Source organism: Sciurus vulgaris, assembly GCF_902686455.1.
Source record: "Sciurus vulgaris genome assembly, chromosome: 7".
NCBI lineage: Eukaryota > Metazoa > Chordata > Mammalia > Rodentia > Sciuridae > Sciurus > Sciurus vulgaris.
The window spans coordinates 59,290,472-59,306,920 of NC_136467.1; the positions used below are offsets into that span (position 1 = coordinate 59,290,472).

The following is a 16,449-nucleotide window of genomic DNA, read 5'->3' on the forward strand; positions in this document are numbered from 1 at the left end:
GTCCAAGCCTGACAATGGGTGGGGTGCAGTAAGGGCAAGTATAATCCTTTTACAGGGGTTGGGAACAGTAATATCTAACATTCTTACCTGTCATAGCCCATTTCTATTAACCATAATTGGCACACAGTAGGTGCTCAGAAAAACTTGATGAGTGGATACTTTCAAAGAGGAGAAGAATTAAGAGAGCTTCATGATGAAATCAGATCTTTAGCTGAGACTAGCAGGATGAGCAGAATATGAGTATGTGCCACTAGACTTCAGATCTTACTGTGCCACATTGGATAATGTGCATGCTAGAAATAAGACGTGCTAAATAGACTTAGATACTCATTACTAGAGCTTTGGAGTTGAGGTGGGTAAATGATTATAACAAGGAGGCTAACAGTTCCTGAATATCAACTTTTTGGAACCCCAAAATACAAGGTTCAGAAGTTGCTGATGTGATTAAAGCACCAAACATCTGTGCCTCTGTTTCTTCTCAGGCTATCAGCCTATATTCTGAAAAAATATAAATTCTGATTCTTCATCAAAATGAAATAGAGGACAAGTAAGATCACTTGCAAATGCCGGAGCAATGACAGGTTATAGCAGCTCTCCTGATCTGGGTCTGTAGGCTTCCAAGGGCATCTGCCAGAGCTTTAACTGGGACAGAGTTCATTCACAGAGCAGTGCAGCTTTCCATCCACCCAATTAGTATGGCTTCCAGAGACATTGCTGGGCCCGGAGATGGGGCATGACCTGGGCCTGGGAGAATCTGACAACAGGCGGTTAAGCTGTTTTGCCTTTTTCTTCCTCCAGTAGCCAGCCTGTTCACCAGTAGGCGTTCTCCATTCTGCAGAGATCATTTTAGCTTAGGATGAGATCACTGCACGGAAACTGTTAAACCCCTTTTTTTCCAACCCTTCACTTTGCTTGAGAATACATAAATGTGAACAGTGATTGCAGTTGTTGGTATTTATTTTCTTATATTGGTACATTAAATAATAGTTACATGGTGATTCAATGCTTAGAGTATGTAACAGTATTATCTTTGTCAATTTGTTTTCGCATTCATTTTGACTTTTGTATATTTCTTTTTGCTATAATATTTAAAAGTTACGGTAATTTCTTTCTGTGAAACAACGGTTTTGTGTTATTTGTAGAATGTTCTGGGGTTAAGGAGGTGCAGGTCCTGACAACATCCAGAACTGTAATGGTTGTATCAGGGTCCATAAAAAGAGTTGTGATCAATAGTGCTAATCTTCCCCTTGTGCTCTCAGAGTTGTGCAAAAGTGCTGTTTTAGCACATAAAGCACAAACTCATATCACTGCTTACTCTCTCAGACTCCATTGACCTACAAACAGAAGGGTGATGGTAGTACTACAGATTTGTTTATTTTCCAGCCACATTTAGTCCACGGTGGTGAGTGAGTTGGGATTGTTGCTTTAGTGCTGCATCTGGTCATTGCTCCATTTCAGGTCAAGATTGAAAGGGAACTCAGTGGCATCTACCGGCGATTGTTTGAACCACTCCGTGTGCCTCCAGATTTGTTCAGAAGATTGACTGGACAGTTTTGCATGATCCAAACCTTGAAAAAGGGTCAGACTTATGCTGCAGAGGATAAAACCTCAGTTGATGACCGTCTGAGTATTCTCCTGAAGGGAAAGTGAGTGCTGTGTGGAAGCAGAAATGCTTAACTTGCCTTGAACCTTTTCAAGAGCCCTGGCAAGGAAAGGAATGGAAGGACATGTTGCCAACTCATGGAGGCAGCAGTCACAGAGTGTGGTGTTGGCGGCATTTCATTTTGCAAGTCAACTCTGTCTCTCGGTGGAGCAACATGTTAAAGCTAGTTAGCCTTTACTGTTCTGAATTTTATTGATGTCAAAGTTTTCAATTGTGAACATTTTTAACCATCTTCAAATTTTTGTTGAATTAATAAGTCAAAATTGAAATAGGTTTAAATTTGGCTTTAACAGTTAAAAAGCTTATGGATGCTACAGAGGTGATTTGCTTACTTTTGAATATCATAAAAATACACCTTCCAGGGATATCAGTCTTCTTGGGAAAGAGCCAGTGTGTGATGTGCAGGTGTAATTATTAATAGCATCCCTTTCCCCTCTCAAAAGTCTCCCAGTTTGAGTAGCAAATTACACAGTCACTCCAGCCATAAGAGTGCTGATAACCTATTTAATACTGAAAGCTAGTTTTTTTTTTCTGTTATTTTTTTAAAGATTTTTTTTTAGTTGTCAGTGGACCTTTATTTTATTTATTTCTATGTGGTACTGAGAATTGCCTCACACATGCTAGGCAAGTGCTTTACCACTAAGCCACAACCCCAGCCATCTTCCATTATTTTTAAAAATAAATACATGTGCCTCAAGAAGAGCTTTTAATCATGTCTATCATCTGTGGAATCTTTAAAACTTTAGCACAAAATATAATCCTATAAGATTATGGTGATTTGAAGGATTGTCATGTTATGACAATATATGTATTGTCATGTATTATGACATGTTGTGAAATATATGTATATTAACATTGATTTCTGTTATCAGAATGAAGGTCTCCTATCGAGGACATTTTCTGCATAACATTTACCCCTGTGCCTTTATAGATTCTCCTGAATTTAGATCAACTCAGATGCACAAAGGTGAAAAATTCCAGGTATGTTTGGCATAATTTTTAATAAGAGAAATACTATTTCATATATCATTCAAAATTTATTGAATATTAATAGAAAAGTAACCATGATTTATTTTTAAAAAGATATTGTCACATAGCATATGTAGTATAATCCCATCTTTAAAAAGAAGTTCAAAATATTGTGTGTTTATGCACAAATAGAGGGCTAAAAGGATATCCAAAGTTAGCCAAGATGTTAACACTGTTGTTTCCGCGTTGTGGGTTCACTTGCTTTTTAGTTTTCTTCCTTTGCATTTCTATAGTTTTCCCATAGAAAACATTGAGTATTTTTATTATGAGAAAAAAAGGAAAAGTCAGTTGTAGAGAATCAGTGTTCCTGAAGCATGTAATTGATTAGGGAAAATGGAAAACCAGGTTTGCCCTAGAGAATTTATTTTGTCAATGCTTATGGAAAAAAAAAAAAAAAAAAAAAAACCCTAATCACTACCCTTTTATACTCAATGAATATATTTAAGGGCAAAGAATGAAATCCTTCACAGTAGCAATAGTTAGAACATGGACTGTTTAGTGTAACTCCTTCTGTGTGTATGTGTTTAATTGCTCCCTTTCATGACTCTTCGTTCTGATTCCCTTCTGTAAGTGCCCAGCCCTCCTGTTATATTTGTTATTGGTAGGAAAATAACTAAGAACATGAGTGAGGCTGTCCTTTAGTCTCAGCCTCAGGGTAAACAGCAGTAAGAAAATATCCTGAGAACAGGATTGCTTATGAGCAAGAGGGTACAAATATTCAGGTGGGAAGTGGAATTGAAGGGCATGTCCCAGGAGGTCATTTACTAGGAGATCTCATATAAGTTCCCTGTGTGTATCACTGTTCCCATGCTCCACTTAAGATACAGAAAGAGGATGCTGCTGCTCTGTCCTGGCTCCTCTGGTTTACACTATCACTGTGTTATTGTGGGGGTCAGCTGTGCCCTGAGAGTTATGTTCTCATTGTATCTTTAATCACCACCATGTGCAAACTGGAGCAGGGCCACTTCTTCCTCCTCTCCTTTCCTTTGTCCTCCTTACAGCTATTTTTTTTTTTTGGGGGGGGGCGGTGCTGGGGATCGAACCCAGGGCCTTGTGCTTGCAAGGCAAGCACTCTACCGACTGAGCTATCTCCCCAGCCCACAGCTATTTCTTTTAAAGCCCAATATTTATCTCCTGCATCTGTTACCATGTATAGCAGCAGCAGGTGGTTTTCTATGATGACCCAGTCTCATCCTGAGGATACTAGGACTGAAGATGGGGTTAGGAACTAAACCTTTGTTTCCAAAAGCAAGTAGTCCCTAAGAGGCCAGATATTTAACATGTCTTTTTCCACTGGATTTCAAATTATAAGTAAGTTAACCAAAAAAAGAAGAAGAAGAAGAAAAAGAAGGAGAAGGAGAAGGAGGAGAGGAAGAGGAAGAGAAGGAGGAGGAGGAGAAGGAGAAAATTTATTTCTACCCGTAGCTGTAATTTTCTTTCTTCTTGGGAACTGGGGTGGATTTCGGTAGTTGAGAATTGTTCCTAATAACTAATGTGAAGATTCTAAGAGCGTGACCAAAACTGAGATACGGTAGCTTGAGGAAAGACACTGGTTGGTCCTTGGCTAATCCCAGTCAGTTTTTCTCTACATAGAGCCCGGGGTGGCATTTCATGATTGGCCAGTGAGTGGGGTGAACACAACTCTAGCTCACCCAACCTGCCTGTGCAGTCAGAGCCACCTCCATCGGGGTAAGCTCCTGGGAGAGATGGTGCTTTGATTGTTTACAAAATGTTCCTGTTGACAGAAACTCAAGAGTACACATTTGTGTAAGTGCACATTTGTGTAAGAGTACTTTGTATATGGCCTCTTAATGAAGCAAGTTCACAAATGGGAAATATAATGTGCTTCCAGGGCTAACTTCTTATTACCTGGGCTAATCACAGAGGACACTTGAAATGGTCACTGGTCAAACTTCTTACCCCATATGCTTTTTACCTGCGAATCTCATCTTTTTCCCTAGCCCTAACTGTTCAGGGAATTATTCTAATAAGGAACTTAATCCTTTGAATTTTTGTTTCTTTAAATTCATTATTTGGTCAGGGTACTGATGAATTGTGTAATAGGACAAAAAGGAGACAAGAAAAGGCAAATCCCTAAACAGCACAGAGTATTGCTCAGGTGAATGTATAGTAATTATAATGACAATACACATAGTGACAGAGCTGAGAAAACAGACTGTGAACTTGCAGTTGATTCTCCCTAGATATTGTAGGTACATACAGACCAAAGCTGCCACTCACACTTGTTGATAGAATCTTGAGCATCATCATTACAAAAGGTAAATGTAGTGTTTTGTGTTTGGTTTCTTTTTCTTCCTGAAGCTGTTTTCTCTGAAATGAGCATTACCATTTACACATTTTCTTTTGCATTCCATCTCATACTTTTGCCTTCCCATAGCCAATAGCATGTCCTGGTGCTGCAAAGCCTGAAAATCAGTTTTATTCACTTGAAGGGAAGAGGAAGGTCTTGGGGGCAAATATGAATGAGTATGTGTGAAATAAATGAATTGTAAAATAATTTAAGGCTAAGTTTTAATCAGTATTTTTTAGAAAGTATCTTAATATTAAGTACTTATTTCAGTGAAGCGGACAAGCAATTTGCCAATTTTGACTCTGCTGTATTTTACTGCCCATGAGAACTTGATGAGCACCAGTTAAATAGACCAATTCTGGGATGTTTTCATATTCCTGGTATGTGAGATAATGTATGATGCATTAAGAAAGTAACAAATTCTTCCTCAGGACAGTTGAACAGTCCTTTTGTCAGACAGTTCCTTCTTTTCTTTTTTCAGACAGCCCTTTCTGATACTAGCTCATTCAGCAAATCTTCCAGATGCCCTCCTTCCCCCCAGGATAGATTGCACTATCTTTATCACAGGTGTAGAATGGTTTGGAATCTGAAGTGAGGGACTGATCCAGTCAATACCTGGAGATGATCTGGGCAAACCCAGTTACAAACAGTCTACTTCTCCATCTGAAAGATCTTTTTGTGTCTTGACTTGCTGTGTCTGCTTTTCTTTCTTCAGTAGAATTCTTCACATGAATTCAAACATGGTACAGCTGAAGTACCCTAATAAGAAGTAAATTTATTTTATGGAAGCTTTAAAAATTCTCATATTGCTTTATTTTAAAATTCTCATTAAAATACACTTGACTGTTGTGACAGGAAATCATTAAAGTTAACTATTTGGCAGAAATGAAACATTAGCTATCAAGTAAAATGACCTCGGGTGAATCCACTAACTACTGGCTCCCAAATACTAGAGGTAGAGTTTGTCATATGCATGCTGTTATTAAATTTATATTCAATAATAATTTAAACAGATATAAAGTAATTCTCAACTATAAATAAAAGATGGATTTGCTAGCAACTTATAGTGTCATGATAAAAGTATCATGCCTCAGAGGAGACTTGAAGAGACTTGAGGGTGAAGAAGTTAAATGCCTTACGTATCACCCAAATCAGATTTCTTCTCCTGGTTGATTTCCAACTCCTCCTGTGACTCTTTGCCCCACCGCATGTGTATTGTATTTTCCAAAGTCTCAGATGATGTCTGCACAATGAAGAGATCTCGGTTCCCCTGACCCTCTCTTCAGCGCTTGTGTGTGGCTGTGCCACTTTGAGTATCCAGTGCTCACCTTTCTGTTATTTCTACCATTGAACCTTTTGTTAGTTGCCTTTCATTTACCTACTCACCTCCTACTCTTTCTGGGTATTCCCCATGGCTGGACTTTATAGTTCTCTTTTAATAAGTCTTTTCATATTTTGATCATACTTCTTTATTATCAGCTTCCTTCACCAGGACACAGACATCATGATCCTGTGTTTAGTCCTTCTTTGTTTGAAGAGCTCTTGCACTGTACAGTCAACCTTGTGGTACTCAGCCAAATTATTTTGTATGTGATTGACTATGAACATTGGATACACTGAGGTGGATTTGGCCTGGTTGAAAAATGTTTGGCTAGCAGTCAAAAGTGCTCATAGCACCCCTATGTGTTCATGAATAAATTTTTTGGTCTTTCTCATTTAGCATCCGACAAATGAGGAATATTCCCTGCCTATTTTAAAGGCAGTGTTAAAGATATACTTATATGATAGATGTAAAAGCACCTTATTTGTTTAAAAGAACAATACACATATAAAGCAAGTGGCATTATATTCAATTATCATCCCCTAGTTATTCTCTACCACTTTTCCCTGTTCTGTACTTGTCAGATACTACTGTCACCTGAGTTCATCACATTTCTTCATTTATGATCAACCGTCTCCACTAGAACATAAGCTTCATGGAGCAAGGATCTTGTCTTGTTTACTTTGCAACTTCCATGCTTTGAAAAGTATCTGGCATTAAGTCAGTCTGTATTACTGCATTGAAGGAATGAATGAAATTTAGTGTTTTGTGGAATTTTAACGCTGCTGGCTCATTCCTTAAATTCAAACATGTTTGGTTTTGGAGACACCAACTTTGAACATAAAAGAAAGACTCAACTTTCTTTTTTCTAGGAACGTTGAGCCACTTTTTAAAATAGCCAAACACTCTAATTTACTAAGTATTTCAGATTTCAGCCTGTTGATGTAAAGGAGAGAAGCTGGGTTTTTCATTTTCTCTCTTGGTACACTTAAATACACTTTTGACCATCTGAAATGTGTATAATTTTGTGCCTTATGAAGGGGAAAGAGTTTCTTTGGAAATATTTGCTCTGAGGCTTAGATAAGACTTCATGTCAGTTTACAAACCTTTATTGATCTCATACTGGGGCAGGCATTGGGTTTGATGTGGAGGATGTAAAAATGGTTTTTGCCTTCAACAGTATCTGTTCATTTGTTAATTCCTTCATACAATAATCATGCATGTGCACCACTGTGTGTTGGAAGCCAAGCATTCAGACCAAAAGACACAGGATCCCTGCCATCAGCATGCTTAGGAAACACACATGTGTCAACAGATAAGTTTGGAGGTAATGACATGATGAAGAGGAGTACTCAGTGCTGGAAGAGGACCTGCATGGGACAGTGGCTTGTGGACACTGAGCTATGAGAAGGTGGCTCTCACTCTAGAATAAGGATATATTCCAGGAATATTTGAGTTCTGTCAAGACATCTCTGTGTATATCCCCAGTGGGCTACCATGGAGCTAGCCTTGAAAGGCCAAGGATCCTCAGCAGCGGCACTCATTGGTAACAGCCTTTGACCTTAAAGTTTCTCAGTCTTAAGTGTGTATTTGTTGAGTCACCTGAGCAGAAGCTCTTTTTTCTGCACTGTGCCTGACACATCTTACCTCATTTCATTTGTTTGAGCCTCTGTTCTTAAAGCTTATTGTCTTCAATAGGATTTAAAGAAATATTTACCAGTAAATGGCAGGTTCAGTTGTAACATCAGCCGAGCACACACTACAGCAGCATTGTTGACATGGCCTTTCTTCTGTCCCCAGACCTCACAAAATAAAACAACAGAACAGAAACATTTTTAAACATAATTTTATAATTATATATTTTATAATTATAATATTATGATTATAGAAACTTGGAATTTAACTAATATGACAGAATCATTGCTATCATAATATCTGCTAAATGTACTGTTCCCTTCTCCCAAATTACTACAGTCAAGATTCACATATGTAGGGACTGTGGTCATAACTCAGTGGTAGAGCACTTGCTTGGCACATGTGAGGCACTGGGTTCGATCCTCAGCACCACATGTAAATAAATAAATTATAAATAAATAAATAAAGGCTTTTAAAAAAGATTCACATATGTAGATGTGCTTTCTTCTTTGTGTGCTTGTGTCTTTGGCAGGTCACCATTATTGCAGATGATAATTGCAGATTTTTATGCTGGTCAAGAGAAAGATTAACTTACTTTCTGGAATCAGAGCCATTCCTGTATGAAATATTTAGATATCTTATAGGAAAAGACATTACAAATAAGCTGTACTCATTGAATGATCCCACAATAAATGATAAAGTAAGTGCTTTTCTGAAATTTTTTTTGTCAAATAAATATGTATAGGGGGTATTATCCACTTTACCCAATATGTTTTCCTGAATTTTCATTAAGTATTCTATGCTAAGTACAGAGGGATACTTGTAATGGAGAGATCCTTCAGCAAATTGTTTCTTGAGAATAAGGAAGTATTGCAATTATTTAATTTGCATTACATAGTGAGGAGTCTATTAAGTGTCAGGGACCAGCATTTATGGGGACGAGGTGCTGTCCTCTTCAAGAGTCAGGTTGGAGTGGGCCAGGGGAAGTGTAGCAGTGGGAGGCAGCAGACAAGGAAAGGCTGACAGACAAGTCCCAAGTTGGCATTTTTAGCCTTGGTGTCTTCTAGTTTTGCGCATCTTCCTGGCCAGACCCCTGCCCAGGAAGCCCCTTGGTAACAGGAGAGTGTAAACTTACAGAGCTGCAAAGATCTTCAACAGTTTGCAATTTTTTTTATCATAATTTCCCACGTTTGTTTAGAAGGAAATGTAACTTATTACAGAAGAGAACTTACAAAACAGTTTCTGTGAAAGGTACTGTTTTCCAGGAACAAAGAGAATGAATGGTATGTGCCTCCTAACTCATCTTGTCTGGGCTATTTATCACATTAAGTGTGTACATATTATTTCAAACTAGTAAGTAGGCTATTGAGTATATAAAATTTTTATAATGTGTTTATAGTAAAAACTAATAATAAAAATCATAGCTTACATTTATTGGGCACTTAATGTGTCCCAGGTACTTTTTTTTTTTTTTTGCATTAACTTAATTCAAGGAAAAGTACACGCTGCCTAAGGAATAGGTGATTCAGGTTCCATAAATCTCTGAAATATTAAAATTTTGCTTCGTAGAAGGCCAAAAAGTTGGAGCACCAGCTCAGCCTTTGTGCACAGATCTCCATGCTGGAAATGAGGAACAGCATAGCCAGCTCCAGTGACGGTGAAGACGGTTTACACCAGTTTCTGCGGGGTTCCTCCAGCTTGTCTTCTCTTCGTAAGTTACTTCAAAACACAGTACTCCAGGGTGCTGATCGCTGTCATAGGAACAGGCAAATGACAACTTTGATCAGAAAAATAATGGTGCAAGGAATTAGTTAGCAGCCTAAAGGTAGCAACAAAAGCACCAAAGCTTCCCTAGCTTTTTTTCCCTTTACTTCATATCAGCTAAAAATCCAACTTTAGAACTCTTATTGCTGTTTCAGAAATCATTCACTTGTTCTGCCAAATACTTTACTTAAATACTGGTTCACTGGAATGGTGTGAAAGAGTCTAAGTGGTCTAATGGATATTTGACATTGTTGTTTTTCATGATTTGGGAGTGGAAGTTAGACCCAGCAATGGGTTTAAAATGATAGGAAAACCATTGCTGGATGTTTTACTGCTAACTGATCATCTCACTCTGAGCACTGGGATTTAAAAAGTGGTAGGGTAATGGGATATTCCTGAAGGTGAAGATCATTCCAATACTCAGGTTTAGATTGCTTTAGATCAATTTGAGTAGCACTAATGACACAGATGATGAAAATTGTAAGAAAAATGGGAGTAACTAAATTATTTTAAGAATTCAGTGCTTAAAATTTAAGAGTTATTCTGAGATTATAAGAACTTGGAACAAATTCATGTGAAATTGCAAAAAGGCAGACAAATTCATTCTTCCAGTACATAAACTAAAAACTCTTCACATTTCCAATTGTATTCTAAACCAAAGCAACTTTTAAAAAAATGCCAATGCTGTCACTCTGAATCCTGTTTATGTGACCTTGTAACTTTGTCTGCTTTAGATAAAGTGGATTAAGGATTTTAAGTATTCCGTAGCTGGGAGGGGTTGGAATTTACAAGGCTGTATAATGGGTGAGCAGGGGAGGCAACACTTCACCTCTTCCCTTTTAGGGTTTTTTTTTTAACTGTGCCTGAGAATTAAATTTACACAAGACAGATTAACAAGAGAAAAGCAGATATATTTAGTACAAGTTTTTCATGACCCAGGAGCCCTCATATGGAAATGAAGACCCAAAGAAGCAGTTGGAGTCAACCACTTCTATATACTTAGCTGCACAAAGATAGGAAGTTGTGAAAAAGCAACTAAATTATGTTGGAAGACAAAGATTAGAGTTATTTAAACAAAGTTTGTACAGAATTCTATCTCAACTTCTTGTCCTTGGTGAAAATGCCATTTTCCTTTTAGATCAGGGAGGGCATCTTTCACCTGGAAATTTCTTCTGCTTATAAGAAATAGAAGGAAGGTCAGAAGGTCAGAGTGATTCTCTTTCACCTGGTTTGTTTGTTTGTGTGTTTGTTTGTTTTTGGCCTTTAACTCAAAATAATCAATATGCCATAAGAGCATATTTTTAACTCCTTCAGATGTAAGCTTCCCAAGCAAAGTCTAGGCATAAAAGTGTGTTATGGACCTAGAGGTGATGTTGATACTGAGGATTGAACCCTGGGGTACTTAACCACTGAGCCAGATCCCCAGCCCTTTTAATTTTTTATTTTGAGACAGGGTCCCGCTAAGCTGCTAAGGCTGATTTTGAACTTGTGATCCTCCTGCCTCAGCCTCCTGAGGCGCTAGGATTATAGTCAAGTGCAACGGTACCTGGCCCTAAAGGGGATTTTAAGGACAATGTTCATGAAAATGATTGCATTTTATTCCATGATAATTTTTGAAGGTATGGACTGAGGCTCATGCACAGGTTGAGTTTTGCCTCAAGCCATGTCTTCCCCACTCTTACACTTGACCAAAGGAGTAGCCATCTCAGGGCTATTGCAGTTGTTATGAGAGAGGGAAGGTGGTGGTGGCAGATTGTCTCAACAGCTCTTAATGCTCCATAGTGGCATGTGCTACATGCATCCATGTTCCCTAGGCCAGAGAAGGTATTTGGCCAGAATTGTCAATGGCAGATGGTTTATCCTCCTGCTGGCAGAAAGGGGCTAATGAGAGAAAGAAAGCAGGTAGTTTGACTGCAACCCAATCTACTTCAATGGCTATTATTTTACTTCACAGATGAGGAAATGGGAAATATGAGATGCTCATTCACTTGTTCCAGTTCTGCAAGGGTCTGTCCTGGTATACAAATCTAGGGATCCTGTCTGATTGTAAAGTGCGTGCTTGTAGACCAGATTGATACCCAACAAGGGCTCACTGCCCAGTGCACATAGAAGTCAATACTATCACACTGGATTTTTGCAAAAAGAAAGAAAGTTATTGAAGGCCAGCTGACAAGGAGGCAGGAGACAAGCTCAATTCTGTCTGCCAATCAGTCACAGGCAAAGTAATTTAAGTGGGCAAATGTAGGGCTGATTGGTTATAACTGGGAATCTTGCTAATATAGTCCTCACCCCATAGACCAGTTAAGGTGAAACCTGTGGGTAACTGAGAACTGTTGACAGCATTCCTTGCTTCTAATTGAAGTCTTTAAGGCCATGTTCTCCTTCTCAGGTTCTGCTTCTCAGAGAATTTTGGTTCCACCAGGCTCTCAAGGTCATTTTAAGTCTGGGACTAGGATTCTGTGTCTGCATCCTGAAAAATAGCTTGAAAGTTTTTAGGAAGAAGGAAATTTTTATTTTATGGCTCAGTTTCAAAATTGCCTCTGTGTGTCTTAAAAAGAAATAGATGCAAATAGCATTTTACTGGTACTGTATGATTTACAGATCATTTTTACATCCATTCTTGCATTTGAACCTGACAACTCTGTGAGTGAGTCTCAGCAGCTGTTATTTCCAGTCTCTTGATTTATGGTCTCCAGCAGGCATGGTAGCACCTACATGTAATCTCAGTTACTTGGGAGGTTGAGGCAGGAGGATCACAAGTTTAAGGCCAGTTTGGGCAACACAGTAAGACCCCATCTCAAAAATAATTTATGGGCTCCCCTTCTCTCCCTCTTTCTGCCTGTCTGTCTTATATGTTTCTACATTTTGTTTTGTTTTGTTCGTCCTGAAGAACATTGATTGATTCTTGCATGTACATTTCAATCGCCTAGAGACCCTATTAAAGATCCTAATGCAGTAGGTCTGAAGTAGGGCTGAGAGTCCACATGTTTAATAAGGACCCTGGTGATGCTGATATGGATGGTCTGTGAACTACCCTCTGACAGGCTGCAGAATTCCCTGTGTTCTGGAATTCTGATTTTTATACTGTGGGGTGATTAGTGTTCTTGTATTTCTCATCTGCTGAGAGTTCAGACTGGAGACTTTCATGGATTCTGGTGAAGGCACTACTTGCAAAGACCTCAGCCAGTATGGGATATAATGCCACAGACATGCTTCATATCCTTACACAGCAGATGTGCCATTGAACAGAAAAGCAGTTCACAGGAAGGTGAGGGGAAACTTTACAAGAAACTGTTTCATTGAAGTGACTGCCACTCCATTTCTTTGTGCTTTCTTTTTGTACATGTCACACAGTGCTAAATCTACAACAAGAGCTCTGCTCCTTACCACACAGATTGTGTTCCACTTCAAACTGTCATTTAAAGGGGAGAAAGCGATATAATGTGACAACCTGAGAAAAATGCATTCAGTTAACTCTTTTCACTCTCCCATTGCTTCATGTACTGGGTTCCATGTTTGTATACATGATCGTGATACAGGAAGAGAGGAGCAAGAGGGACAAAATGTCCAAGATATGTGAGAAAGGTTTAATGCCATCACATGTTTAGCTTTCCTCTCTGCTCCTAGGCCAAGCTGCTTCTCATCAGGGAACCCGGCCACCTCCTCTCCTCATAAGGCTTTATCTCCTTGCAAATAATGTGTAAATGCTCCCCGCTTCCCCTCTCTCACACACAGATTGCTTTTGCTTGGCAGTTTCCCCACTAATAAGTGGTGGCAAGCACAGGCATTGCCGTGGCAACCGGAGGGCATGTTATGTTTCCTTGAAAGTTGCAAATTTTTATTTTAGATAATTGGGGCCAAATAACCTATTGTCTGAATTGTGTTTAAAAAAAAAAAAAATCAAGAAAAGCTGGATGTGGTGGCACATGACTGTAATCCCAGCAGCTTGGAAGGCTGAGGCAGGAGAATCATGAGTTCAAAGCCAGCCTCAACAACTTAGCAAGGCCCTTAAAACTTAGCTAGACCCTGTCTCTAAATAAAATATAAAAAAGGGCTGGGGATGTGGCTCAGTGGTTAAGCATGCTTGGGTTCAATCCCCAGTACCAAAATAAATAAATAAAAGTAAAAAAAAAAAAAAAAAAAAAGGAAGAGAAAATTCAATCATTGTAGTCAATTTCTCACTGAGAAAAAAGTTCCTGTGAATATTTTTGTTATTAGTATCCAGATGGTGCTCTAGGATCTACTAATTCCATAGGACCTGGTTGTACAAATATGCTTAACTCAAGAAGTTAGTTTGCATCTGGTTAGTATTCTAGTCTGCAAAGACTAGCAATGTGTCTGAGAGCAAGTTTCTCTCAGATCTCTTAGGTATTCATTTACCTGGAAAGATTAAAAAAAAAAAACCAATATAGCATTCTTAGTTTCAAGGCTGGTTTCATAAAATAATCTCTTTAACTCAATTTGTATTTCATTCCCACTGTGAATAGCCACAGACTTGTAAACAACAAGCTTTGCATGAATTATACAGAGAGTAGAAAGGAGTTGTGATCAGGCATCACACACCAGGGAAGAGTACATGTGTACTTAGACCAACTCAAAGGGCGAGAGAAAAGCAATACCTGCATTTTGCAGATAAGTAAAGTGTAGCTTGGAGAGATTACATAACCTGGACAAAGTCACTTGACTTGCCTTGAGACAAGAAGTGTTGAATGTATTTTAAGGTCCTGATTTGCTTTTTACCTTGTTTATCCCTATCAATGTGAGCATAAATTTGGTGGGAGTATCAATCACTACTGTAGCAGCTGACACATCCTGAGCCCTGTTGTTTACATCTCATCTAATCCTCACAGTTGCCCTTGGGTAGGTAGGTGTTCACCACCCTTCTCAGGTTGAGGAATATGACACCTCTGCATGCTTGGTCCCCAGCCAGCAGGGGCTGTGCTCTGACTCCAAGCTCTGTCCTCCCCGTCTAGCAGATGGCCTCTACCCTCACAGTGTGTTCTCATCTGTAAAGTGACAACAAAGGATTTTCAATGGGAGCATTTTAAATCAAATATTTAAAAATCATCTATATCAGGTAGTTTTTTTTTTTTTTAAATCTTACTATGAAAAAAACTGACACCCCCTCACCCCACACACACTTATTTTTAGTCCTGTTCCCAAGATACAATTATGTTGGAAAAAGTTTTGTTCAGAATGCTCGATAATATACTGTTTTTTTTTTTAAATTTATCCATTTAATCTCTGTTTTCTAAGGTAACTGACTTCTAACTTCCCTTCCGCTTTCTGCTCCATATGGTAACATCAATGGTTTGTATTTTTTTATTGTATGCCTTTGTAACAATAAATGACATACATTTACTTTGTAATAGTAAATGTTCTACATAAACCTCCCCTTCTTTTTCTCTATCTACCATTTTTTAAAGCTAAGTTCATGGGCAACCCTACCCTTCTTTATTCTTTCCACTTCGATCTTCTTTATTCTTTCCACTTCGATCTTCAGACTTTGTGGACCTCTTATTAACTACCGAGGTTGTTAACCATTCTCTTTTGTAACTATAGTTAAATCGTTTTTGCCTTATCCATGAGTTGTTTCACAAAGTCTAAAACAAATAAAAGCTGACATTATTATAGTTTATCCAGAACCAAATAGTGGGCTATGCCTCTTATTTCTTTTTGCTTCCAATGTCATGACTCCTAATTTTTTTTTTATTTTTACAGACTGCATTTTGATTCATTGTACACAAATAGGGTACAACTTTTTATTTCTATGGTTGTACACAATGTAGATTCACACCATTCATGTAATCATACATGTACATAGAGTAATGATGTCTATCTCATTCCACCATCTTTTATACCCCCACCCCCTCCCCTCTCTCATTTCCCTCTACATAATTCAAAGTTCCTCCATTCTTCTCTTACCCCCCACCCCCACCCCCATTATGTATCATCATCCACTTATCGGGGAAAACATTTGGCCTTTGGTTTTTTGAGATTGGTTTATTTCATTTAACATGATATTCTCTAATTCTATCCATTTACCTACAAATGCAATAGTTTTATTCTTCTTTATGGCTGAATAATATTCCATTGTGTATATATACCACAGTTTCTTTATCCATTTATCTGTTGAAGAGCATCTAGGTTGATTCCACAATCTAGCTATTGTGAATTGAGCTGCTATAAACATTGATGTGGTTGCATTACTGTAGTATGCTGATTTTAAGTCCTTTGGGTATAAACTGAGGAGTGGGATTACTGGGTCAAAAGGTGGCTCCATACCAAGTTTTCTGAGGAATCTCCATACTGCTTTCCAGAGTGGCTGCACCAATTTGCAACTCCACCAGCAATGTACAAGTGTGCCTTTTCCCCTACATCCACACCATCTATTTTTGCTTGTGTTCTTGATAATAGCCATTCTAATTGGAGTAAGATGAAATCTTAGGGTTGTTTTAATTTGCATTTCTTTAATTACTAGAGATGTTAAACACTTTCTCATGCATTTGTTAATCACTAAAGAAAGAAACTAATGAAAACCTTAGAAGATGGAAAGATCTCCCATGTTCTTGGATAAGCAGAATTAATATTGTCAAAATGGCCAATCTACCAAAGGCACTATACAGATTCAGTGCAATTCCAATTAAAATCCCAACAATGTTCCTCATAGAAATGAGAAAGCAATCACGAAATTCATCTGGAAGAATAAGAGATCTTGAATAGCCA

At 38.3% G+C, this 16,449-nt stretch overlaps 1 protein-coding gene across 3 annotated transcripts in view; it reads left to right on the forward strand.

The window, feature by feature from the left end:
- Positions 1-16,449, forward strand: part of POPDC1 (popeye domain cAMP effector 1) — a 32,495-nt gene that overhangs the window by 8,058 nt on the left and 7,988 nt on the right. For 2 of the 3 annotated variants that reach the window (XM_079149052.1, XM_079149050.1), the window contains exons 4-7: positions 1,459-1,646; positions 2,536-2,644; positions 8,492-8,659; positions 9,529-9,670. In XM_079149052.1, the coding sequence (XP_079005178.1) occupies positions 1,459-1,646; positions 2,536-2,644; positions 8,492-8,659; positions 9,529-9,670 (607 nt within the window). Of the gene's footprint in view, positions 1-1,458; positions 1,647-2,535; positions 2,645-8,491; positions 8,660-9,528; positions 9,671-14,979; positions 15,059-16,449 lie in introns of those variants that run through there. The other variant, XM_079149051.1, reaches the window with a different exon arrangement.